A 25,565-nucleotide genomic window follows, 5' to 3' on the forward strand; every position below is an offset into this window, starting at 1 on the left:
ATACACAGAAGGCAGCTCACGGTTTCACATGGACTTACAGCGTAGGCGCTCAGAGAGAGAGCCAGCAAGCACCGAGGGAGCTGCTGTTGGGTTATGCATTGTGTCCTTAAAAAAACCCAACCAACCCTTCCAAGAACACGCCACAGCTAAAAAGGGTGAAAGACCCTGCAAGGGATGTCACCGAAGTGAAACGTGGAGTCTGTTACTGCCAGTCCTGTATTTTCTAGGCATTTTCCTCAGCTCTAAACATTTTTCTAGGGAAACAGCTTCTGGCAGCTAAGCTCCCAGACTACAGTTTCAGAGCAGTATCTGGGACATAGCCACCCACACGTCACTAAAATCAGCAGTAGCTATCTCGCTGTCTCGTGGTCCAAGCCATCTTTCTGCTGCTTTGCAAACCAAATTCCCGAAGGTGAGCTTCAGGGCACCGCATTTGGTGCCACGGCACGGCAGTCCCTGCCTTTGGCTCTCTTCCGCTCCGGGAAGTTCAGTGAGATGCTGTGCGCAAAGAGCAAGTTGAAACTACACCTCAAGTGATGCAAATGGCTGCACTAGTTATATGTCTTCATTTTCGTTCCTTCTCATTTTTGTTTTCTTTTTATTCCAGAGTACGTAAACCAGTTGGTGCCCAAGAAGGCATCTGCCTCAGTGGTCCAGAATCCAATCTACAACAACTTCTCTCTCACAGCAAACTCAAAGGTCCCCACGGACTCCAGCTACCAGAATTCACACAGCACAGCTGTGGACAACCCCGAGTATCTCAACACCAACCAGTCTCCGCTCTCCAAGACAGTCTTCGAGAGCTCTCCTTACTGGATCCAGGCGGGCAACCACCAAATAAATCTGGACAATCCTGACTACCAGCAGGACTTCTTACCGAAGGAAACCAAACCTAACGGTCTCCTGAAAGTTCCCGCGGCAGAGAACCCAGAGTACTTGAGGGTAGCAGCACCAAAAAGTGAATACATTGAAGCCTCAGCATGACCATGGAGAATTTCTTCTTGCAGCGAGGAAAGCCAGACTCGATGAAGCACCTGGCTGCTGCAAGAATGGACTCTTGCTCAGAGCGAACGGCGACTGCAATGCGTCAGTAAGCACACCTTTCCTTTTCAGCACGGCGGCTGAAACTACAAAGCCTATCTGATGGTAGTTTGGGTCTTTTCTCGCCCATTTCCACGTAATAACTGAGGCCCACAGCTTGCACTCAGATGCGTGTTGGGATGGAGCGGGATCTTCCTGGACAGAAGAAATACGGATGCATTCCTTTCATTTTCAAATGGTAGCATGGTAAGAAGCCACTCTGGGATGAACTTGAGAACTGTACACATTGTACAGTCAAATTCCTTTCTACAGTCTGTATTTTTATAAACGTTTCTAGCAGAATTTTTGGATCTTTTACAAGATCAGATGCTTGTACTGCTGGTCTGCTATGCGGTGCTCAGATCACCAGCAGGAAAAGAAAAATAATGTTACTAAGTAGTTCTCCAAAACTCCTGGAACAGAAACAGTTATTCCAAACCACCGGATTTTTACAAATTGGCTCCACACACTGCTTCTTGGCACGAAGAGGAGAAGTGCATCTGGAGGACATATGGGAGACTCTGCCCAGGGTGGTATGGAGTGGATCGCTCTGGGGAAAACTAGCACAAGGGGCAAAATGGCACAACGCATCACCTACTGATCACTACTGCTAAAAACTGACAGGAGGAACTCACCTCAAAGTCATCTGTACATGGTTATAAAGCGCTCGCTAGTTTGTTTTCTGATGGTCAAACGCAAGACTTTTTTTTTCCTGATCCCTTATGCAGCTGTCAAGTTGTCAAAATGCCTTCCTTCTTCAACAAAACTGTTAAAGATGTTGCTGTAACTGAAAAATGAAGTGTCAAATAATGTTTAACAGACTTTAATTAAATGTCAAGGAAATGCAAATGATGGCAAATTGGAGCATTCATGAGACAGACTGGAAGAACTATATTAAATTAAACTTGACTAGGGCAAGAAACACAGGTAGCTCTAGCCCAGCGGTTTTATTTCCCTTCTTAAAGGGACTCAGAGCAGAAATTTCCCTCATACATTTGGCAAAGAAAAGGGGTATATCAGTGTTATTCTTTACTCACTTCAAGGCAGAATACTGCCAATTGCTGTGCCACGCTGGGGCAGATCCTGGGGCTTGTTGCCTGTCCCTTTGGGGTTACATGTCTTGGCAATGCAGGAGGGGCAGTGAGAATGAATTAAGGAAAGGAGGAATAATCTGGAGTGATGGAAAATACTATCTTCCTCTTCTGAAACACAGGGCTGCCTACTGCTTTTTGAAAATGCCCGGCATCTTCTTCTGTTATCAGTGTGCAATGGTCTAGGCAAGGCTGAGACTTTAGCTTCATAGTACAAATCAATCACAGCAGCAAAAGCAGCTCCTCTTCACTGGGGCCCGTGATACAGAACTTCAGATTCTTCCGTCAGTAACATTTCTTATGAATGTAGGAGAAGTAAGATGCTTACAGTAATTGAGATGCATCCCACCAGCAGCTTGGCAGTGATGTTTTAATCAAAACACTAGATCAGAAAGCAAATGCACATTTGGTGATTTTGGTACAAAGGTCCCTAACTAGTTGAATGTTGGGAACTTGCTGGAGGTAGCATAAGCAGCAGAGTTGCAGAGGATATGCTGTCTATATTAAGTATCAAGAAATAGTCAAATTTATGCCACCACTGTGTTTTGAATATGTCAGTATATGTTTCAGTTTAAGTATTACATCTGGAGTCCAGCATCAAGCAGCAAATCCTCAGAACATTGTTTTTACAGATTTATTGAGGAACGGAGGAGAAGAACGGTCATGTGAAATGACCCCTTTTATAAGTAACACGGTGTAAAATGCATTAGCAGCTTGCGTGTGTACGGTAGCTCATCGGCCACGCTGCAGTCTAGGGTAGAGCAATATATTGGGTCAAAATCCAGGGATTGTCCTGTTTGGTACATGTGTGTCACCATGGCCAAGTCCCAGGCACAGCGGTATGGAGGATGCAGTGTTTGACTTTGATTATTACTGGCTTGTATTTAAAACGCTAACCAAAATTCAGTTCCCACGTCCAATTAGTGGCAGATTTCTCCTTGCATTCCTGAGAGCAGATTTGTTGCATTGCTCTCACAAGCGTGCACCATGTATGCAGCGTTGCTTCTCTCCACCCACCGCCCCGGGTGGAATGTACATAAAACCAAAAAAAAGATCTTGACAGAAATCACAGATAATTTTCAATCTGCTAAATCTGTTACGTCTCCAAGCAGAACACTAGAAAAATCACATAGTGCACGTTCTCCTGCTGAATCTTTACGACACTATTGCACAAAAGAATTTATTGCCGTTTTAATGTGTTAGCTAAAACAAGCCACTAAGAAGTAGCAATATGTATCACCAGCATTATGTAGCATAAAAATTATTTAATAGAGGTTAATATGCTTGCTCATAACAATTTTATAGGGATTCAATAGCTAGAAACAGGGAGATTCATCTAAAAATTAAGCCATGTAAGTTTGAAAGAGCATTACTTTTTGAATTTGTTGGTTTTGATGAGGAAAGTAGAAAAGAGGATGTAGGACCACAAAGTCTCTATACAAATGTACGTATTCCATATGGGTGGGATTAGCTATAATATAAAGTAGTTCTGGTAAACAGGCATCCTGTAAGCCGTGATTTGTAAATTGGCAGCTCAAAATAGCCAGCAAAAAATAAAAACCGGGCAGTGCCTGCAGGGGCAGGTACAGCGGCAGTGGGAGCGGATGGGACCACGTGGCTATCGCTGGAGGCACGGGTGCTACGTGGGGTGATGCTCGTAGGGTGACAGACGTTAGCAGTGCACCAAATGATTTCCACTGAGATGAAAAAAAAAATAATAAAAAAAATCAATAAGCAGCTGAAACGGTCTGGTTTTCCCACTGCAGCTCTCTGCCCCTGTAACAGCAAGGAGCCCCGTGCAGGTCGTAGGTGCTCATAAAGGCGAACACGGTTAGACAGCATTTCATGCGACCTTGCTGATGCAGCATTGCAAGGGGTTTAGGCTACTGAATGGGACATGAAAGTTGGGGTTTTTTTACAAATATTAGAAAAAATAACTGCGCTGCATCTTGTGAGCTTACATAAATCGGCATGCAAAAATAACTTGAAAGTTCTGCCGTTGTCTCTCAGGAGATGTGAGTAGAAAATGCTGATTTTCAAAACGCAACTGCATAGGGCAATGTAGTAGGCCACAGTCACTAAGGCTAACAGAGTCTTACCAATTGAGAAAAGAAAAATTTCCCTTTTTACTATATTTCTCATGAAAGGCAAAACGAAACCACTCATAAGCTAATGCCGAGTGTCTCTTAATCATAAAGCAGCAGTTAATATGGAACTGCTTTTGCAATAATAATTTAAGACTTTTAAGAAGTGCTAAGTAGAAGAAAATATATGTTAAGTCAAGAGTCTTCATCTTACTTGGATGTTTTCCAGTGATCTGCGTACAGTGTCAGTGCACTTGACTTCATTTGGGCCTTGGGTTGTTTTCTTCTGCTGCAAAGGGAGTTGGCTAGGGAAATTTCCTTCATGTTGCAATTGGTCTTCGTCAGGTAAATTCAGCCGAGAGGTCGGGGGCTTGCTTTCGTTTCCAGCTGGCAGGCAACAGTGCAGTGAGGTTTGGTGGTTTCTGGGAACGCCTCAGGGTGATGCCGTGTCCCACCAGCGTCACCCTGAGATGGCCATGTGAAGCCTCAGCATTAGAAAGTACGGTCCCGTGGTTTAATTGAAAGGAAGGGACATGTGTAGGGAGAGTAATGGCACATGAGACAGCTGCCACATTTGCCCAGGGCCATCACTGAGGCCACTGCGTGTTCTTGCAGGTACAGGTGGGAATGGACACACGGCTCCTGCCCCTGCTATCGGCTTGAAGTGAAGCCCCCCGCAGAGGTTACTTGTTCTAAGACCAATATACTACAGGGCGAATCCCTTCTCTTCCCTGGAAGATGGAGCTAGGGCTACAATAATGTCACAGGACCCCAAACAGTATGAGGTGCATCAGAAGGTCCCTGGTCTGTCTTGGGGTGCTCCAGAGTGCCAAGGAGAAACTTTGCATTTCCAGACAAGCACTCATTTTTCAGATTCAGAGTTCAACATCATCTTTTAGTATGACTGCTGCCTCTCCAAGTAAGCAGTTACGGTACTGTGGCTTTTGTTTCCCCCTGCGTTTCTCTGTGAGAAAACATCTGAATCAGGACAAAGTATGAAAATGTACCCGTGTCCTCCTCCCTGATGGAAACCGTATGTATACTCATGAAACGTCAAACTCTGTGTATAACACTTGGCAAGAATGCTTTGTAATGTTTTATCACCACTGGTTCAAATTTTTATATTGGGGTCCCATTTTCTAGCTTTCTTTTTGTAAGTGTTCTCTCTTTGTTCTGACATACAACTTTTAAGGAGCCTTTTTAAAATAAAAAAAAATAATAATAACAGAAAAAAGTTTATACAAAAGAAAAACACGACACCTTCAAGTAGCTTGTCAAATGGGCTGCATTAGGACCAAAGATGTAATGTCTTGTTTTCTTGCTTTAAAGGAATAGGGTATTGATCACCACTTCCACAGCCTCTTATTACAGGGAAAAGCTACAGATCTGCACCCTTCATTGGGGCTGGGCCAGACCTCCACTGAGCCAAGAAAGCTCGACAGGAGGGTGAGGCCTGGCTGTAGAAAACCAAACCAAACCAAACCAAACCAAATCAGGACCAGGTATCACTTCAGGGCCAGACCTACAACCTTTACTCCATTTTGATTCATTTCCTACTCAACGCAATAGCTAAACAGGGACACGGTCAAGAAAAAAAGAAATAAATACATCATGTTTTGGCTTAGTATCAGGAAAAAATACAATGATGTGAAGATGAGACGTGATGAGATAACTGCTTTTTATGTGAGGAAGTGTGTAGGCAGGCAGTGAGTCTTTAAAACCGATAACATTTTTGGTTATGTATTACTTTAATTATGCGGGGGCATTGAAATCACAGCGCTTCCATGATAGGCTTTACTTTCTGCCACACGTCCTGCCTTTGTTCGACATCGTGTGTTTTGGCAGATCCACCTGTATTGCTGTGGCTGTGTGAGAATTGCGGGTTGGTCAGAGGCAAAGCGTGCAACCCTTCCTTACACATGGGAGGGGAGAGAAGAGTGCGGTGATAGTGGGCCATACCACAGCAGTGAAGCAAACCCTCACTAGCATCCAAACAAAAGGTTTCTCAAGGAAAAAATTGACAACTGAAGATCTAAATGGCAAAAGACAAGCACTGCTGGAGTCGTCAGGCAAAATGCCTTCGGCCAAGATTCAGGGCTGGTGCTCCACCAACTTTACAGTTGTCCTCTTACGTGGTGCAGACGGGGCTGTCTGGATGCTCAACAGCACGGGCTTTGTGGTCTCTCTGTACCTCTCTCCTTGAAGTAATGGATTTGTCTGATTAATAAGGTGGAAACCAGAAAGCCGCAGCTAACAACTGGACTGGTTGGAGGTTTTGTTCCTATGTAGCTGATACGGTACACCGTTTCCAGTCACGCTGGAATTTATCCAGACCCTTCTCCTTACCTCTCACAAGTTGGCTGAAGAGTGTGCATTTGCAACCGCCATCAATGTTATCCTCATATTTTATGAAAGGGAGTAAGTGAAGTAGTTGTCTACAATGGTAGGAGGCTTGGCTCACATACCTAGGTTGCTTTTTTAATCCTCCGGTCCTAATATTGTTCCCCTTGAAATCAATGGGATGTTTAACTTGATTACACTGAGAGTATAAAACAAGGCTAATGTTGAGTGATTTTTGAAAATCCCTCGCAATAATCAGAGATCCTATGGATCCATTGCCCGTTTTAGGCTGCTTTGTATTGATGCAATCAACCGAGTATAAGGTATAATGTCTTGGTTTTAATAAACTGTCAAGCAATATATCCATAGATACAGACGGTACCCTCACAGCATTGTAAAGTTACTCAATTATGAAAGCACTATTTGTACAATAAGAAACTGTTGACTTTTATATGGTTTAATGGTTTATACTGTTGATCAAAAATTGTTTGTATATTGAGCGATAAAAATGAGGTGTATATTATTCTTTTTAATTGTTTTTAATTTTTGGAGAACTTTTATTGTAATATACTGTTGTATTTGGGAGGAAGAAAAATCAGTGGCTAGCTTGTATGGTTTGTAGCCAGAGAAGAACTCACATTATGAGTTCTTTATTGATGGACTTAGACTTTTTTTTTTTTTTGTAAAAGTTGTCACCTTGGGGATTTATCCAGAGCTTAGCGAAGCTAATAATGGGACCCGTTCCTCTCTCCGAGACTCTTTGGCTCTCTGCATGCACAGTGCTGGAATTTCATAATGTGAGCAATAATACAGCTAAGACTTGTGACCACTGGAAGTGCAATATGAAAGCCCAGGTGCTGCTTATCAGGGCGCTAATAAAAGCTGCTCTTTCAAAATGCATGGCAGGTTCTCACTTAACTTTTATGACAAAAGCAGAAGAGCAGTCAAAGCAAACCCTCAAAAGCTCATCCATGTGTCATTTGGCAGATGAAGCCACACTGCTGGCCATTCGCAAATTGCATAGGTATGAGCTGCGCAACAGCAATGCAGGACTCCCTCGAAAGGAAAGGCAAAATAAAGTCTCATCCAGAGTCACACTGGTGACTTAAATTGTTGTACTGCGCTAGGCAGAAAGAGGAATTCTGTTAGCAAAACCAGTCAAATGAAGCCCCGGCGTCCTCTTGAGTATTGCTGTTTAATTATCCAACTGGTGGAACTTGTAGCAGACAAGGATTAAAGGAATTACAGGGTCCTCAACATAACAGAGCAAAATACACTGGGTTAACAAGACAGCAAACAGGAGAGGAGCTGGGACTGTCAGTACACATTCAGCCTGGATAAGTCCCCGGTATCATGATTAGTAAATTAAATCATTTTTGTCTTCATAGATGAACTTTATACACAGAAAAAAAAAAAGCCACTACAGCACCTTTCTCATTTTCATCTTTCCATCCAGTCCCTTCCAATACGTAGGCTGCATGTTTTACCAGCTCAACTTATTTTATGCAGAAATGACGTAGTCTTACTCTTCATATTACTGGTTCTCAAAAATGTCTAATGCGTATTAATGCATGATATTTTTATTTTAATAAAAGTAATTAAATAAATCTTTGCTCTTTTGGCACGTGATTTTTTCCCCCCTTTTTGGTGATCAGCCGGCTTGGGAAGATTTTATGTAAGTTAGTGTTAATATTATTAACAATAATAATTAGTATTAATATCGAGAAGGAAACTGAAATATACGTTGTACATCTGTGCACTTCCTCTGTGAAGATCAGAAAACAACTTATAGACTCAAAAGTCTTTATCAGACAGGAACCTGCTGTTCTCCATATTTCACAGGTAGGATAACAGGCAGAGCAATGCCTCAGTACTTACCCCAGAGAGGTAGGGATATTGATGGGGATAAATCCCACTCTCAAAGCACCACAAGAGAGGAACTTAAAGTGAAGAATGGTGTAGGTATAGAAAAGCGCGGGTATTTGGGAAAGATGAGCATTCAGAAATTACACTCAGCTCAGAGCTGCCAACTTCAAACAGAGATAAGAAGTGACAAAGGGTGCAAAGGGAGAAGTCAGCCAAAGAAACACAGCTGCAGTTTAACCCCCCTGTTATCTTCCTGCACAGGATATGGCAGGCTAAAATAAAATATAGAAAATTGCTATTTAAAGATAGGAGAGAAATACAAGCCTCTTCCGCATGCTCCGTCACTAGCAGCAGCAGCGGCGCTAAGCGAGCCTCGCCCCACGGCTCTCCTGAGCTCCACCAGGGAAAGCAACAAAGCCAGCCCCTAGGGAACTAATCTGAACCCGTGATAATTACATCAGGTTGCCTAAGAAATTTCCAAGGCTGCCAATAAATGAACCGACACGCTTTGAGAAGGTCCACAGCCGGGATCAGACCACCTACCACGGCGCCCGGGACAGACCTACATGCCTAGTACAACACTGAAGGTGGAAGGGCTCCTCCACTGCTCTTTGGGGCAGTCACATTTCAGCAGGAGCTGGTCACAGATGGCCTTGCTCGTACCTCTCCTAAGGCTGCCTGCTGGGGCAACATTTCTGCAGCAGCATTTGGCAAGAAAGAGGGGCCTTGCAATCCTCAAAGGCAAGTGTTGGGAACTACAGAGAAGGTGACTCGGCCTCCTTAAAGTTGCGTTATGTTTGCTGGCAGAGACAGGCTCAGCTCCTAGGTCAGGGCCCACCTGAGTCAGACCCATGGCAGACCCCCAGGAGGGGTGTCACTGACACAGCAGGTGCCAAGGGACATGTCCTGCCCAGGGTGCTCGGTGGGGTGGCTGTTCTTTTTCCTCACACCCCTGCCCACAGGATGAGGTAGCCTGCTCGGAGCCTATCTGTAAGTATATACGGGGGGAGTAAACCCCCCAGTCCCACAATGTGGATTATTGTTGCTGTTTTGTTGAGAGAGGAGCTAGAATTAGAGATCAGGTGGTGCTTTAAATTGTTTGTTGGGAATTGAAATCTCTCTAATAAGCACCATCTGTGCGAAGTTCAACACCAGAGCTCTTGTTGCAGAAAGCCTTTTACTTTCAAACCTGTTTCCTTTCTAACAAGAGCAGAAGGAAAGTGATTTAATGCATGTGTTAACCCCAGAGACTGCTGCCTTCAGTGAGTTACAGCCCTGCGAAACTGAGCTAGCTCAGAAATAGTGTGGTAAGCGTTTGTCATCTTTATCCAGTATCGTATGGCCTGGTTTGCACTTTTTTTTTCCTTTTGTTTTTTTGGGAAACACAGACTTATGGGTTGCACTAGGCTTCACTGGACACCGTCACTCTCAGATAGGAGTGAAGATGATACAAGAGGTGGTTATTCTTGTTTCACAGACAGCTTTTATTTGGCAGTATTTGTATTGGCACCCATTTAACAAGCCAAAGTACGGCTAATAAGGGTCACGGCTGGTTGTATAGATTTCCATCGTGCTCTTGGAGCTTGTTAAATCATCAAAACCTGCGTGTGAGTTTAATGCTCATGGATAAGAAATACACCAATGCATGACCCCTACCACTGCCTGTGGAGAGCAAGCCATGCTAGGTCAAACCGAGCTGGGCTAGGCATAAATGTAACCAGGACACAGCTCTGGCACAAGACGATGGTGACGTCCTCCAGGCACAAAGCAGCCCATCTACCGCTCTCCTCCCTGGATGGACCTGCCATAGCGCAACCATAGAAAGCACACGCAGCTATTTGAGATTTCCAAAGGGAAGCCAAGGTCACAAAGTCTGCGTGGCTTCTGGGGCCTGTACCTCTGGCTTGGCACTCAATGCCCCCCCCCCCCACAACGAGACTACTGCAATTACCCTTGCTTCAGAGAGCAGCAGAAGGAAAGCTAATAGTGCCCTCTCTTGGAAGAGAAAGAAACTCTGTCCACAACATAGGTAGCTTTAAAATAAGTCTCCCAGGAAACAGAGCAGAAAAAATAAGCTTGCGTAGGCAATTTATTTTCCAGTCCGTTTGGAGTACAGGTTCATGGTACATTTAATCCAACTTAAGTAGGGGCTGCTGCTGGAAACGGTCGCCGCACCGATCCGATGGAAAATTAATCCTTCTCTTTGGCATTTTGGTTTCAGTAGACTTGCAGTGCAATTGCATACACGGTAGAGCTGAAGTCTGACATGGCAACGTGCATCTGAAGGGCATGACTGTACCTCCTGGTGGTAAGTGTACAAGTGACAAGATCATAATGTGTGTGACACCCTCCCGCCTTCAGGAGCTCTTGTGCATGTTACTGTGAAGCACTCCATTCCCCTAACGCTCAGTTATTGGGTTTCTTCATGTCTTGCAAGAAAAGCAGTATTGTGCAGGTGATGCTGTAAAACGTCTTAAAATAATGCAAACAGGCGGTGTCAGGACAAAGAGATTTAAGTTAATTTTTGGTTTGTGTTCATTAAACTGGTGGTGGGGAGCAGTCTTTGTCCAGCCTTTCTGTTTCATATGAGGAGGCTCCAGCACAGATTTATCCCATTGTAGAAATAAAAAAGGCTATTTTTAGTGAACGGCAGTTTTAGAAAAGTCACGGTCTTGCCTAACGCAAATAATGCCTCCATATACTTTTAAAAATTAGTATATTGGCCCCTGGGACTCGCTAATGCAAAATTATTTCTAGTACTTATTGTATTGGTTCAGAATCCAGTGGAGACCTGCCTAAAAAATCTGACAACTCCTGTATTTTGCTGTGAATAACGATGCTGGAATAGACTTGTAAACAGGTGAGGCTCTGATTTGTTCTCGGGTTTTGGGTGCTAAGCCAACAAACCTAACTTCCATCAGAAATCAGTTGTGTAGGTGGGCAAAAGTAACAAAATGCCTGTGTGCCAAAAACTGAGATCTTTGAGCACATTTAGCGTTCTTTTGTGTTCACAGAAGGCAACAGACAGGCCTCCAAGGTGCTTCACTATAAGTAACATATAACATTTCATGAGCACACGCAGATTCCTTCCTCCTAAAAGTCAAGCCGCTTTCTCCCCAGTGTCCTATCAAAGCAAAACCATGCTGACACCCCTGCCAAGGTCTTGTATACCAACGGGGCATTCCCCCACCGTGGGGTAAGCAGCAGCAACAAGGTACACCTTCATAGTTACTTGATGGCCAACGGGCACTTGACACCAACACAAAAAGGCAGGCAAGCACCAGGCAGTTCCTGGAGAAGCAGTGATCTATACATGATTAAACAAAATGTGATTAGGCACTAGTTATTCAAGGTAGCCCTGATCCCAAATTCATCTTTGTAAGCATCCTTGTCAGAGTGCTAATTGCATTGGCTTTTCTAATGCTTCCCTTCAATAGAAGCTGGTTCAGACCAATAGGTCACTTCTCCCAGGGGGACAACACTCACTGGGAAACTTAAAATCATTATTTAGCCAGAGATGAGCCCATTGAAAAGCTGGCAGCTGGCCTGGAGGATTTCCACCAGGCTGGTTTGCAGGGGGAAGCTGGTGGGAGGAGGCAGGAGGGTGGAGGTGGCACATTCAGACCATCCAAAGTAATCCTGGAGAGAATTCCATGGTGGCCCTGGCTGCTTCATAGCATATGATATGAATTTAGCCTCACAAGGAACCTGGGAGGTAGGAAAGCGTGTTACACAGAGGTAGGGAAGCGAGAAAAAGGGGCTGGTGTGGGATGGCCTAAGAGGAGAGAGCAAATAGGTGGTGAGGCTCCACAAGGGCTATCAGGATGGAAGAATAACATCTTTCTAAAGGACAGAAAGAAAACTTGGAAGAGGTATGAGCTAAGGAAAGACGTGTCGGAGGCTTGTTGACTGGCTTGGGAAAACTGGCATTTTCTTTAAAATAAATCTGCATCAAAATTTGGTCACTGGTGCGTGACCAAACACACAGGTGCACACACAGAGCATTTTATTTCCTAAGTTATTCACTGAACTCCTTTATACATGGTGTTATTTTGTTTTGTGACAAAGGCTTGAGCCCTCTGGAGATGTTTTGGGCAGGATTAGGTAGATTTGCTCTTTGGATGGTCTTTTGGACTTGTTTTCTTTAGTGGAGGAGGACGTAGCAAGTGGCTTTTTGGGCAGTGCTGCAGGCAAAGAAGTGCCTGGAGGTCCTGCCTGGAAGTGGGGAGAAGAACGGGCTGTAGGAAGAGCCAGTTTGAAGGAAGTACCTATGGAAGTCAAATTTTGAGGCCATGTTTAGAACTTCAGCTCCTTTAACAAAGGGACGGTGCAACTTCACAAGCTTTAGCCGTGTACCTGAGCTACATACAAGTTGCAGATTTTTTTTGTGTGCTGCGTGTTATTAAAAGCAAAGTTTCTTAGGTAGTCAGCTCAGTTAGTTCCCTTTAAAATCTACCTGTGAGATTTTGACCTTTAAGGTCCCTTCCACTCTAACCCATTCTATGATTCTATGATTTTGCATGGAAGAGACCACCCCTGTACCAAGTACGACTTCTACAAAGAGATGCTGGTGTTCTGGTCTAAGAGGTTTGCTCAGCGGGAATAACAGGGCAGAGACATGGATATACGTACTTGGAGGATTCAATTTCCTATTTTGCAAGCCTGTCAGCTGCTTGAGTACAGAAGGTATCACCTCAAAGTGTGCTTAATGGGCTCATAGATGACATTTCACCCCGAATACCGGGTTGCTGAGTATTGAGGTTATCATTCAAAATGATCACTCAGAAAACTTTCTTGTGTGAAAGACTGCTATTCTATTAACATCTATTTCAAACTAATTTAATGTCCACAACTTAAATTTATCCTTTCTCACGCAAAGAAACGCAAAAAAATTACCCAGAGGCTACCAGGAAATGAATAAATAGGTTCATTATAAACTGAATTACCCAAGAGCATGGATGACCTCTTTCTCACACACTTTCCTTGAGCACCTACTTTTAGCCACTGGAAGCAGAAAGGCATTTTGCTACATAGACCTTTGGTCTGATGACACCCAGCCAGAATTTTAATAATACTGATTTAATAAAGATAAAGGGTAAGCCTAGCTCCAGCCATCCTTGAAACACTTCTGGCTGTTCATTCCCATCCACCAAGCAGAAGAGTTATTCCCTGGTGCTGCGGCTGCTTCAGCTCTTCAGTGAGGATAAAGCAATGGGGTCCGATTGGAGACCCACTGATTTACACCCACTCTGCCAGTGGTGCTTTATTTCAGTTTACGACTTTATGGCTTGTCCCCTATTATGTTGACTATGATTTTTGCCTTGAAACATGGAATAGGGACGCTCTTCATATTGAAAACATAAACATAGAGAGAGCGACTGCTTACCCATAGGTGGCGAGACATTAGTGCTCAATAAACTTGTAATGATAATTTATAATATAATTTCGAGAAAAAGAGGGAGAATTATTTGTGTGGTATAAACGCCTTCCCTCCAACATCATATTACTGTACAATAAATATTTTAATACAGATTGGGCTAAAGAGGCTTCTTGGCTGTGTATTTGCTCTTTGCTGGGGAAATGCATTTTGCTGGGGCTTTGCGTTTTGCAGGGAGCTTGTACCTTTAGAAAATTCTCACTCTACGCATTGTTCCCTCTCAATACAAACGCTCTCAGTAACACTGCTAGTTTGCTCTAATGATGGGTTTCTGTCGTAGTGCTCTGGATGGTCTTTATAGGGAAGGTGCCTTTCACAATATGGAGAAGCAAAGCAGGCAAACGAAGCAACAAGCAAACGAGTAACTAAGATGAAGTCCGATGGTTGCTCTTTGCACCTTGTCAAGGTATCCTCGTGTCTCAGCTATAAACACGTTCAAATGTGTAAAATGCCCCAAAACATATTTGTACCAATATAACCTGTTTCATAAACCTACTTCTATTAGGTATAAAATTAGATACTATTAGGCACTACAGTGGTCTACCTTAATGGAAGCTTAATAAATTAGGCACACCAAGACTGCCGGCAGAATAACACTAGCTAATTTTATTGAATATGAAAATATACTAACTTGTGTACTAACTGCTGTTCGTCTTGTTCCACGCTTCGGTTCCTGTGGAAGCGTTTAGTAGCTAAAGAACAACCTAATGAGTCTAATTAAGACAATGGGAAATTTCTTTATTAAAACAGCAGAAAGGTCTGAGAATTAGACTCAATGCTGCTGAGCTCTTGTGTTTAAATGAATAAGTAGTACTAGTGCGGATTGTTTAGCACTTGGCTCTTTACTCTATGTAGTGTTCTTTTGTATGGGATTTCATGAAGAAAAGGTTTTGTCAAACTTCCCAGTGGCAAAGCTGCTGTCACGTCTTCAGTCTTGCAAGGGTAGAGTGTATTATGCTTAGCAGAACGTCAGTGTGGGTCGCCTTTGTAGATGAGAAGAGTTAGTCTCACAGATCTTGTTCAATAATCTTCATTTTCTGGGTTGCAAGGTTATCTTTCCGTTGCTCGTTGAAGTCAAGGAGAAACTCTGATGGACTTTCGTGTTACAAACAGGGAGGTTCTTCTATTTGGCCCAAAGTGGCGGTGTGCAACCTGGCACTTGAGCCCAGCCTCCTCCTGCATCAGCCGGCACCCTCAGCAGTGCTGGTCCATGGGAGAGGCGGCAGAATAACAGAAGGCAGCAGCAGATACACTGACAAAGAGGAGCTCGTAAACTCACCACTGAAAACCTGGCAGCAAACTGGATTCATGGCAAACCACTTCAGTGCAGCATGCAAAACAAAGAAGCTGTCAGAAATCCCACCTTCATAATCATCAGTTTGTTTAGCACTTGAAAAAAAAAAAAAAAAAAAGAAAGAAAGAAAGCTTTTAATCTTCAAAGTCCTTTACAAACATTCACTAATTTACCTTCCATGTCTCAGTGGTGCAGTTATCGTGGGAAGGGCCTTAGGGGAAACGGTAGTAAAGTTTCTAAATATCCCTTTAAGATGCCGGTTGAAGTACACATTCCTTTTTTTTTTTTTTTTTTGACTCACCACTGAATGCAAAGCACTTCTATAAATACTTCAAATAGCACTTACAGTGCTATTGAAATGTATATCTGCGTATACAACCTATGTAAAAACTTATGCATCATTTATGTCCCTCTTAAGTCTTTAAAACATGACTAATGGCACATCAGCCCTCTCTGCTGGAGTGGATTTTCTCTGGGTGGGTCTGCAAAGACTTGCATACATGATTAACTTTGTAAAGTAGTGCCACAGAACAGTGAAGCTGTTCCTGGTGTAATATAAGCAGGCGACATTTGCATGAGCAAAGCCATAATGAGTATAAATCTGCAGTTTGGCCCATTACTCTTGTTGGTGTAGGCAGGCCTTTGCACACAAGCAGATCTCCAGCCCTGCTGCGGTTACTGCTCTCACCTGTGTCTTTTTGCTGGGCATCCTTATATTGTGGGGAGGCGACTTTGTGGTTCACTTGGAGACCCAAGCTAGACTGTGCCCCAAGAAGCCTCACCGCAGGCACGGTTTGCTGCCGTGCCACTGATAAGAGCATCAATCATTTGTGCATGTTGTAAAAGCTGAGTTCAACTCGCTAGCTGATGATTGTAATCCAAAAGGTAAAACTAGTAAAATCTGTATTTTTAAATTATGCAGTTCTGTATATATTTCCTCTCGGATTTATGGACATCAAAAATACGGTATAGCATAATGTCAATCCCTTTATGAAAGCTCAGAGAACTAGAGTGGCTAGGTCTCTTTTACAATGGGATTTGGAATAACCAGATCACTTAGGACCCAATTCTTCAAAGTACACGTACACTTAGACATTTAGACAGTCTCCTAGCAGATGGATTGCCATCTGACTCCCACTGCTTTCAAAATGTGATCCTGATTCATTTACAGAAAGTTTTCCTTACCCCCTCATAAAATTTAAGCTATTTTCGGAAAGTGGCCATAAAGTTTAATTTCCCATCACTTGCTACAGTAAGGCCTGAGAACCCACCGAAAACCAAATACCGAGTAATGTGTTCATAGGAGGCGTTTCCTCCTGCTCTGAAATGAACTCTAGATGATTTATGACTTTCTCATAGATTTCGTTGTCCGATGCAGTTGTTACTGCTTTAGTGTCGCACAACTTTGCTGAGGACTATATTACTTAGTTCATTTCAAACGCAAATTTTTAAAGGCTCTGCCACGATAGACTCCCTGTATGTCTTCAGTTTTTGGGCTTCTGTGATTACCGCCGTGACAGAGTGACAAAATTATTGTAAGCTGGCATCACTGACAATTAATCAAGAGCAGCAGGATTTGCTATTTACTAGTCCAGTTGCAATTTTTACATCTCAGCAGTTTCAGTCAGTCAAGAGAAACTGTGCAAGCGGAAAACTAGATCCATAAAGTTGTAGGTTAAGTAACTGGAAACATCAGAAACTTTTCTTTGAGCATGGTTTGCTAACAGTGTTGGAAGCAAAGCAGATTTGTCCAAACGGGGAAGGACCTTTTCAGTTTTGTGGTGTGGAAATGGTTGCAAGACACACTAAAATACAAAACGGGCTACTATCAATGGGATTTTTCTTTTTAACTTTCTGATGGGAAGAAGGGTACATCTGTTGATACAGATGAAAGCTTTTATGCAGGCCTGCACAGAAGGATCTCAAAGTTCATTATATTCACTTTCTGAAAAGTTTTCACTGAAGCTTTTGTCTCAGCTTCACACAAGGCAACCTTCACATCTTCTACTTCTTTGAGGCAAATAGCTATCGTTTGTTTGAAGCGCACAAAGGGTTTCCTCATCTTTCAGGGAAACTTTCAGCACTAGGAAGTTCAAAGAGAGCTTGAGTTCATGTTATATGGCTGAAGGGCACCTCCTTACCTCTTACAAACCCACACCATCCCTTCCTTCTGCAAAGCTCTGCGGGACTACTGAAGCTCCTGGGCTACCAGCACTTTTTCCTGTGACAGTTGTTTTCCACAGTAGGACCGTTCCGCCCAGTTTATAGGCTTGGCCTGGAAGTTAGCAGTGCTAATGTATACTGGCTGGGTATCTGGGGATATTTAAGTTAAAATTCCTGTCCCTTATGAACTCTCTTTAAAATCTTCAGGCCTTGAATGAGACCATGTAAATTTTGATCCACTGATTCAAAATTGCAGAGCTATTGTTTCAAAAGTTTGGTACTGTGCCAAAGATTACTTTGATTTCCCACTGTGCGACAAGGAGCAAAATACAGCAAAGTTCAGAGCCACATCTTCACTCTTTCCTCTAAGCGATCAAGCGTTTTGTTATCAGAAGCGCTGTGCGTTTCCTACTGTCTCATCAGCTTTCAGAATCTCACATTATCTACATCATCATTTGGGGGGATTTTTATTTAAAGCCTTTCCTTCCCTGTTTTGCCCGCTCCTCTTCCAGTCCTTGAAGTGGTAGGTGAACGCTCACTGTCCTCAGAGCTGCTACACATTTACCAGCAGCACGCACTGTGCACAGCTACACGTCACAAAGACAGCCCACTCAGGAAGCAAACAATTTCAGGAAAAAATCAAATCAGTGCTAATTCTGAAAAAATAAAGGTTAAATAGTAGGAGATGAGGCTAGATAAGCTTCTTAAGAGCTTACTTCTTTAATCTACGGAGGACACTTTATCTGGGTATTTACCAATAGCTAGAAACCACACAGCATTTCCTTTTTATTTTTTTCTAAAGCCTCCATCTGTTTATATTCAAAACCAGAGATGGGAAGAAAGAGAAATATTCATAGAGACCTGGAAAACCCACGGAATTGGTAGAGGACTAGGATGGGTTTCTAAATTAGTGGTATATGGCTGCTTGGAATTACGGTTTACTGAAAACTGTCTTCTGATGACTGTTTGATGTATGTGGTAGGTAGAGGGATTAAGTTTAACTGTTGGAATAAAAATGATGGCATCACCAGAATATAACTTTCTGTGAGCATCAAGGTTAATATACAATCAAGAAAATATACCCATTTTGCCCACATCTAGGGTGGGAGTGGAGACATCAATCCACTCTTTCGCTTTTCTCATCCTGCAACAGCTTTTGGGTCAGAAATATCTGAAGCGGTGCAAGGAAACATCTCTGGTGAGAGGAGCATACCTCTCCTCCCCATCCCACCTCAGCAGGCGTGGGCTGCTAAAGCTGTACCACTCATGCCAGCAACATGTCTGGTCCTCGTGTTTTACTCGGCACCCCCCCGCCTCATCGCATCTCAAACAGCTCAGTATAACCCTAAAAACCACCTTCTGCCTCTGTTATCATGTTCCTTGAGCAAGAAGCACCTCTCTGGGAATGTCCCCTAGGCTTTTCATTTTTCTCTGATTCACTCTCACCACTTATTTTTGCTACTTGACCAAAGAACTCCTCCTGGCCAAGACCAAGGAACTTTTCCTGGACAAAACTAGGAAAAGGCTGGGGTTTCTTTTCTTTTCTTTTGTTTTTTTCATTTCTTTTCTTTTCTTTTTTTTTCTTTTCTTTTTTCTTTTCTTTTTTCTTTTCTTTTTTCTTTTCTTTTTTCTTTTCTTTTTTCTTTTCCTTTTCTTTTCCTTTTCTTTTCCTTTTCTTTTCCTTTTCATTTCCTTTTCTTTTTTCTTTTCTTTTTTCTTTTTTCTTTTCTTTTTTCTGTCTTTTCTTTTTTCTTTTCTTTTTTTTCTTTTCTTTTTTTTTTCTCCTTCTTTTTTCTCCTTCACATCCTCAATCTACTTCCTGTGTCGCTTACAGTCATCATTCTTCAATTTATGGGATCCTTTATTGTCTTTCCACCTTTCCTTCACCTCTTCAAACTACCTGCCAGCTCTTTGGCTTCACATCCCTTCTCGCTCTCTCACCTCAGTCCTGTGCTCTTTCGCATTAACACGTAGCCCTGACTAGAGCCATATGCTCTTCAGGAGGCCAGATCTGACACAGCTACAAGGAGCATGCACCCTGCTGAGGAGGCAGATCTCATAACCAAAGCCTGTGGCTACCTCCATCCTGTCAGCCACTGAATTCGTTACGCTGATGCTGCCTTCTCCCCTCAGGGCTGCTTTGTTTGAAAAAAAACTTTATTTTTTTTTTTTCCCATGGAAAGCTGATAGCTTAACTTACTTAATGAAGCACTCTGCAGCCTGATGACTGTGATTTATTCTGCTTCCCAAGTGGTTTAATTCTACACTGGTTATCCTTGATTTGTCAAAAAGGAACAGTAATTGGAACGGGAGTCACAGCGGCTGCTTTAGATCAAATTATGCAACAATTCCCCACAGTCTTCAGTGGGCCACAGTTTTTTCTCTTTCCTGTCTGTATTTTCTTTTTTCAGTGTCTGCCAAAAATGCTTATTTTTGTTGAAAGGTCCAGAAAAAATAGCTCAGTAGTTTGGAACAGGAATGTTGTGTCAGAGGTGAAGGGAAGGATGGAAGGCATCTCGTGAGTAAAAACAATCTCATGCTTTTAACAGCCCTGAAAAACAAAGCAGTTAGACACTGAACTAGGTTTTTCTCTGCAACTGTGCTTTTAGGTATCACAAAAGAAACTGATTTTGAGTTAGCAGATTCATCTCCATGTCAGAAATCATTCACTGCACCAGACCAGACGCAACATTTACTGGGCTGTAAGCTCTGGCCAGATGCTGTCAGGACACGGAGGGCTGTGGGGAAGCCTTCTTCCCTTGCAAGGCCAAGAGATCCTCCCAGCATTTCATCAAGGTAGCTGCTGATTCAGAGATGGATCCCATGAACATCGCTGTGCAAAACCTAAAATAGATCTTCCATAGCACATTGCTTCTGAGGGGGGCTCTCTGAGCATAGACGTCTCCCTCAGCCCAAATCAAAAGAGACACCACTGCTCATTAGAGCCTTAGGGTGCTTTCTGATGGGCCAACTCCAGTGTAAGTGAGATGAACGAGACTATCAGAAAACTGGTTTTGTTCAAGTTCGGTTGGTTCACAAAAGTAGAGCCCTAATTCTGTTCATGCTCAAATACTTGAAGATTGAGATGATACAAGTCCAGTATTTCATAGACGTGTAATGTAGGAAGTACCAACATAGGTCAACATGCAATTTCCAACAGCCATTGAATGCTTTCAATCAGGAAAATGCTGTGAGGAATTCAAGGTGACTTATATACTGGATTTCTATATTGCCAGATTGCACTTGGCCTTTGCATGAATGCAAAAAAGGGAAGAAGGATGAAAGGAGAATTTCCTCAGCTTTTCAACCTGCACCTATAAGCAGCAGCTACACTGGGAGTACCCTCAGAGCTTTGTGATCAAGTTTATCGGTGCTGGCATGAAGTGGTTTTGTTGCAAAGCCATCAACGTCCTTTCTCTTGTAAGCCTCCAAAAAAAACATTTCCTGATGCTCTCCCAATCTGCAGATCTGTAGCTCCCCTAAACCTTGGTTCTTCTATGTGGGAGACTTCCTATCCCAGGATCTCACATCCTCAGCTCTGCCAAGCACCAAAGACAAAATCAATGGCTCTCCTGGTTGTCCTTGGCTCCAGAGACTCCAAATAACTCCCTTATACTCTAGCTCTCCCACAGTAGCCCAATACCAACCTTCACCTTTTTTAAAGGACTTGGTCATATTCATGATAAGGAAATGAACATGGCTGAAAAGCTACAGCAAACAGCAATGTAGGGACATGACCATGTGAAATTAGGAAAAATGTGAATTACTATATATTTGCACGTACATTTGCACGTTGCAAAGAACAAAGTGTTTGTGTTAAGATGTCTGTCTAGCACATGGTATCTTGATGGTGTAAGATTAACACCGCAAGTTTGAATGGTAGTAATGTCACCAAAAAGGGCATTTTCCTTTCCCGTGTTCCCCGTGAACTTGCATGGCTTCTGACCAATGCTTTTATAGGCTATACCCAAGTGATAAAATTGAGCTTTGGCAAAATTTGCATCCAAAGTCAGATCCGCTCATCTTCAGGTTAGAAAATGCTCAGAAAAAAAAGAACACCGAATTACAAAGTGCTGTGATCAGATACTTTTTATTAGTTTGAACATGACACTGCCATTCAGTGTGGTTATGGCAGAAAACATCAGGCATCAGAAAATATCCGCTTGAATACTGGGTGTGATAAATAAATAAATAAATGAACATGGCCAGCAGAACATATCTGACAATTCTGTTAAAATATAGATCTTAAGTTTTGCTCCACCTGTGCTTAAGTGAACTCCTGACTTGAAGACAGATGCGGTGAATATGTGTATTCCCTAATACCCTATATAACCAGTAAGTCAATTCAGTCTGGGCTTGAACACAAAATCTATCCCCAGATGAGATGCCTGTGATTCTTTTGCATCCTGAGGTGCTTGGCAAGAATCCTGACAAACAAGGTTAAACTCAAAAGAGACTCAAAATACCTGAGGCAGTGGGTTTCTAAGCCTTGATCAACTGGAAAAGAGCGAAGCATCTCTTTTTTCAGGGAGAGAAAAATGAACAAAGAGAGGTCATTTAAGCAATGCAAACTCAACACAGATACCAAGAATAAAAAAACCCAAAACCAACATTGACAAACCAGGAGGCAGGAGGCAGAAAATGTCACATCATTAATGTTGTTAGTAGAACCAAAGCAGCACAGGAATGAATTTCCACTGAACACAATGAAAAATCTGGGGATGGTATAGACTGTAACTAGCTTTAGCAATCAATGAATGAGCTTTGAATAGTCACCACTGATAGCTGTTTGGTATTGTTAAGACATAATGATTCTTCTAAAAGTAATGATGTGATACATTTGATAGAGGAGGGATTAAAACTAATGTCAGTCTTTTCCACTAGAGGCAAACCTTTTGGAGAATAAATATCCATTTTCCATATTTTACCCCATACTGTAATTTCTGGAAGTGTCACGAGCACAACACATCCACAATTTTTTTTTTATCAATATGTCTAATGAGAGGCCAGGCCACAGCAGAGCAAGCTGCTTTTCTTGTTAAACCAATGCCCTTCAGATTTGACCTTGGATGAGATGGCAGCATCACAAGAATGTCTGTGTGCCCATTTAGCTCCTTCTTCAGATTGCTACCAGATTGCTACCAGGTGTGGAGTTAATTAATACTGTCAAGATAATCTGTGTAAAATGCACGTCTTAACTATCATAAAGTTAATGTGTCTTTTCTTTAGAAGAGGAGCAATATATAGGCATTTCAAAGAAAGATATTTCTGTTGCTATACCGCAGCACTAATAAAAGCATTGAACATAAAATCACCTTGAATAAAATCATTGAACAGACAATTGAACAGAATTTTTAACAGAGACAAAAGCAAGTCAGGATGTCTTTTTAAAATGTGCTATAATTCAAAGTTAAGTTCTCGACTAGCTGCAGAAATTGCTGTGTGCTGCTCTTTGGTTTGCATTACTCAGAAATGCTGATGCACAGAGGTCCCTTTTAGCCATAGAAATCTGAATCTCAGAGATGAATTGGTAAAACCTAGAAGCAAAGAAGGAAGTAGTGAAAAAAAGTCTTACTACATCAAAATACATTAAAACTTCTGAGTCTTACCAATTCTTTCTCGCAATACTTTTACTGTCAGTGAAATCAGGAAAGAAGCCATATATGTAAGGTGTTTCTTTATTATTCGGCCATTCTTACACAGGGCTCTATTCAGAATCTTCTGTGCTGATTTCAAGATTCAAATACTATTGTTTGAGTCTTAGTCGCATGAGCTCCAAAAATGCCATACAGCTAGGAAAGCACAAACCAGGTTCTAACTTGCATTGCCTTCCATTGAGAGAATTGTTTAATTAAATCCCAGCCAAAAAGATTCTACAAGTTAGAGGCAAGTTTTAATCACTGGTGATGACAATTAAGCCAGAAAAAAATTAATATCAGTTCTTAAATACCACGTTGAGCTTTTTAGGATTTGCAAATTATCAACGTCTTCTTGTTACAAATCCTTCCTCCTTTCTCTGCAGCACTCCTGTTACAAAAGATGCTCAATTTATTGTTAGATAAATAGAGATGCTTACACTGTTTCAATTTGCATTCTTAGAGTAGACATCTGCTCATTTCAGTAGCTCCTGATATAAGGAAGATAAGCAGATCATGTTCTCCGGACAATGCACTGCTGGATATTGACTAAATGTCCACCCATCTTGAAGAAAACGCGAGCTTAATTAGCTGTAGCACAGGCTGCCTCATCGTCTGGAAGTGCAATAATAAGCATCCTGGATACAGAAAACAGAGGTCGCATCATTGCATGTTAACTTTTCTCCATTGAGACGCTTGAAGTTACAGATTAAAAGTCTTTTTCTTAAATTTTAATCTTATTCATTAATGGGGAAGGGCTTTTTTGCAATACGGTAAGAAGAATACCCAAAGTTTAAAGTAAGCATTGTGCATAAATCCTTCCCTTTGCAGAGAAATAATATATCCTATATATGCTAGGCCTTTGCCTATTTTATTGTTGATGGTCAGTGAGATCTTCTGAGGCATCATTAGCAGAAGAGCTAACCAGCTCTGTCTTTTAGCTAATTAAGATGCCACGTCTTCTTTCTTGACAGGAGCAAAGTTTTGCTGTGATTTCCTCTAAGCAAAAAAACTCTGCTGTTTAACTCCTCGTAGGTACAAGATAAATGGTTGCTCTGAATAACACTTTAAAGCCTCAGGCACTACAAGGCAAAGATGCTGACCTTATGGCTGCTTCTGCCTCTTTTAAAAAAATCAAGTGGACCCATTTAAGAATTATAGGTCACTGTGCCTCAGGGTCCAGCTCTATTTCATCCCCAAGCATATACCGCACGAGATTCTTGAGTCCCTGTAAACTAGAGCAGACATACATCAAATATTTCAGGCGTTCTGCTTGCCTCAGTTAGATGCAGAAAATTCACAATTTTTCTTTTCTTTTCCTTTCTCAGTAACAGCACAAGTCTGGTTAAGAAAAAAGAATTAACAAATCCCATCTGCTAAGGACGGTTACCTCCCTCACCCAACCCTTATTGCCCACTATCTACTGCTGCTCCCTCGAGGTGCAGGTCAATGGATGCGTACACCCATACCTCTGCTCAGACGGGCAGGAAGGGCATTTGCAGTCACTGGTGCTCTGAGGATTATGAGTCCAGATTAATAGCCAGGAGATTAATGTGGAATAAAGCTAGAACTCATTCAAATTTAATTCCCTCTGCTTCTGAAGCTTTCTCAGAAAACACACTTTCCTCAGAACAGCTTCTTCCTTCCCTCCTACTCTGTGCCTTTTCTCAACAGCATACCACAGCAGATGCCAGGGTTTCTGCTAAAGAGTGGAGATCTCATTGTAATGAGTCTTTTGCTGTCAGACATCAAGATTTAGGATGCAGTGAGGAAAGGGAAATCTTTTTGCCCCGGACTATGGGGCAACTCTATTTGCATCCCTGACACGCTTCTTGTGTTGGGTGTCTCCACCTGCCTTCCCCACATGAAAGGAGGCTCAGCCCCAGGACTGAGATGCAGAGATCCCAAGGCCCCTGTCCTCGGAGGAGTGCTGCCGCAGAACAGGGGTTCAAACACTTGTGGATGTTGCAGTGGGGAACTATGTGGGAGAAGGAAGAGCTGGCACCAAACCATAAGGCTGCTGGTTCCCATGTCCCTAGGCAGGAGAGAAGAGCTCTGCCCTTTTTGCTGCTCCATCAGCTTGTCTCTGGGGATCAGTTTAGACTGGATGAGACTGCAGTGCCTGGGGGAAGAGAAACCAGGAGGGACGTTGTCTTTGCATGGGCACTTGTCCTCTGCACCGCACATAAAGCACCCCTAAGTTGGCTGGCAGAGGGCTGAGTTGGTGATACCAGCCAAAGCTTTGCCTCGACAGTGGTAGCAGTCAGTAAAGCCCCCGGCTTCAAGGCTGTCAGCGGCGTTCAGAGCCACTGAATGGTGTATGTGGATCCAGCAGCTAAGTAAGGAGAGCACCACATTTCCTCCTTTGTAGGTAACTCCTGTGTTACATCTCAAATCTGAGGCTCCCCAACTGGCAGATTTTGGGCTTAAGCATATTTCTCAGCTATTGGTTCTGGTTCTTGAGGTCTTCAGGATTCCTACGACCTGTTCTCACCTCTTCTTGCCTTCCAGTTTCTTGTATGCTTGGTCTTTCACATTAAGGTTGTGTTCTGTCTTATCCTCCATTTTCTCTTC

At 42.6% G+C, this 25,565-nt stretch overlaps 1 protein-coding gene across 4 annotated transcripts in view; it reads left to right on the forward strand.

The window, feature by feature from the left end:
• Positions 1-5,507, forward strand: part of EGFR (epidermal growth factor receptor) — a 167,111-nt gene extending 161,604 nt beyond the window's left edge. For all 4 annotated transcript variants that reach the window (XM_054189747.1, XM_054189748.1, XM_054189750.1 and 1 more), the window contains exon 28: positions 608-5,507. In XM_054189747.1, the coding sequence (XP_054045722.1) occupies positions 608-984 (377 nt within the window). In that variant the 3' untranslated portion in view covers positions 985-5,507. The remainder of the gene's footprint in view (positions 1-607) is intronic.
• Positions 5,508-25,565: the final 20,058 nt, after the last annotated feature.

This window comes from Rissa tridactyla, chromosome 2, assembly GCF_028500815.1.
Source record: "Rissa tridactyla isolate bRisTri1 chromosome 2, bRisTri1.patW.cur.20221130, whole genome shotgun sequence".
NCBI lineage: Eukaryota > Metazoa > Chordata > Aves > Charadriiformes > Laridae > Rissa > Rissa tridactyla.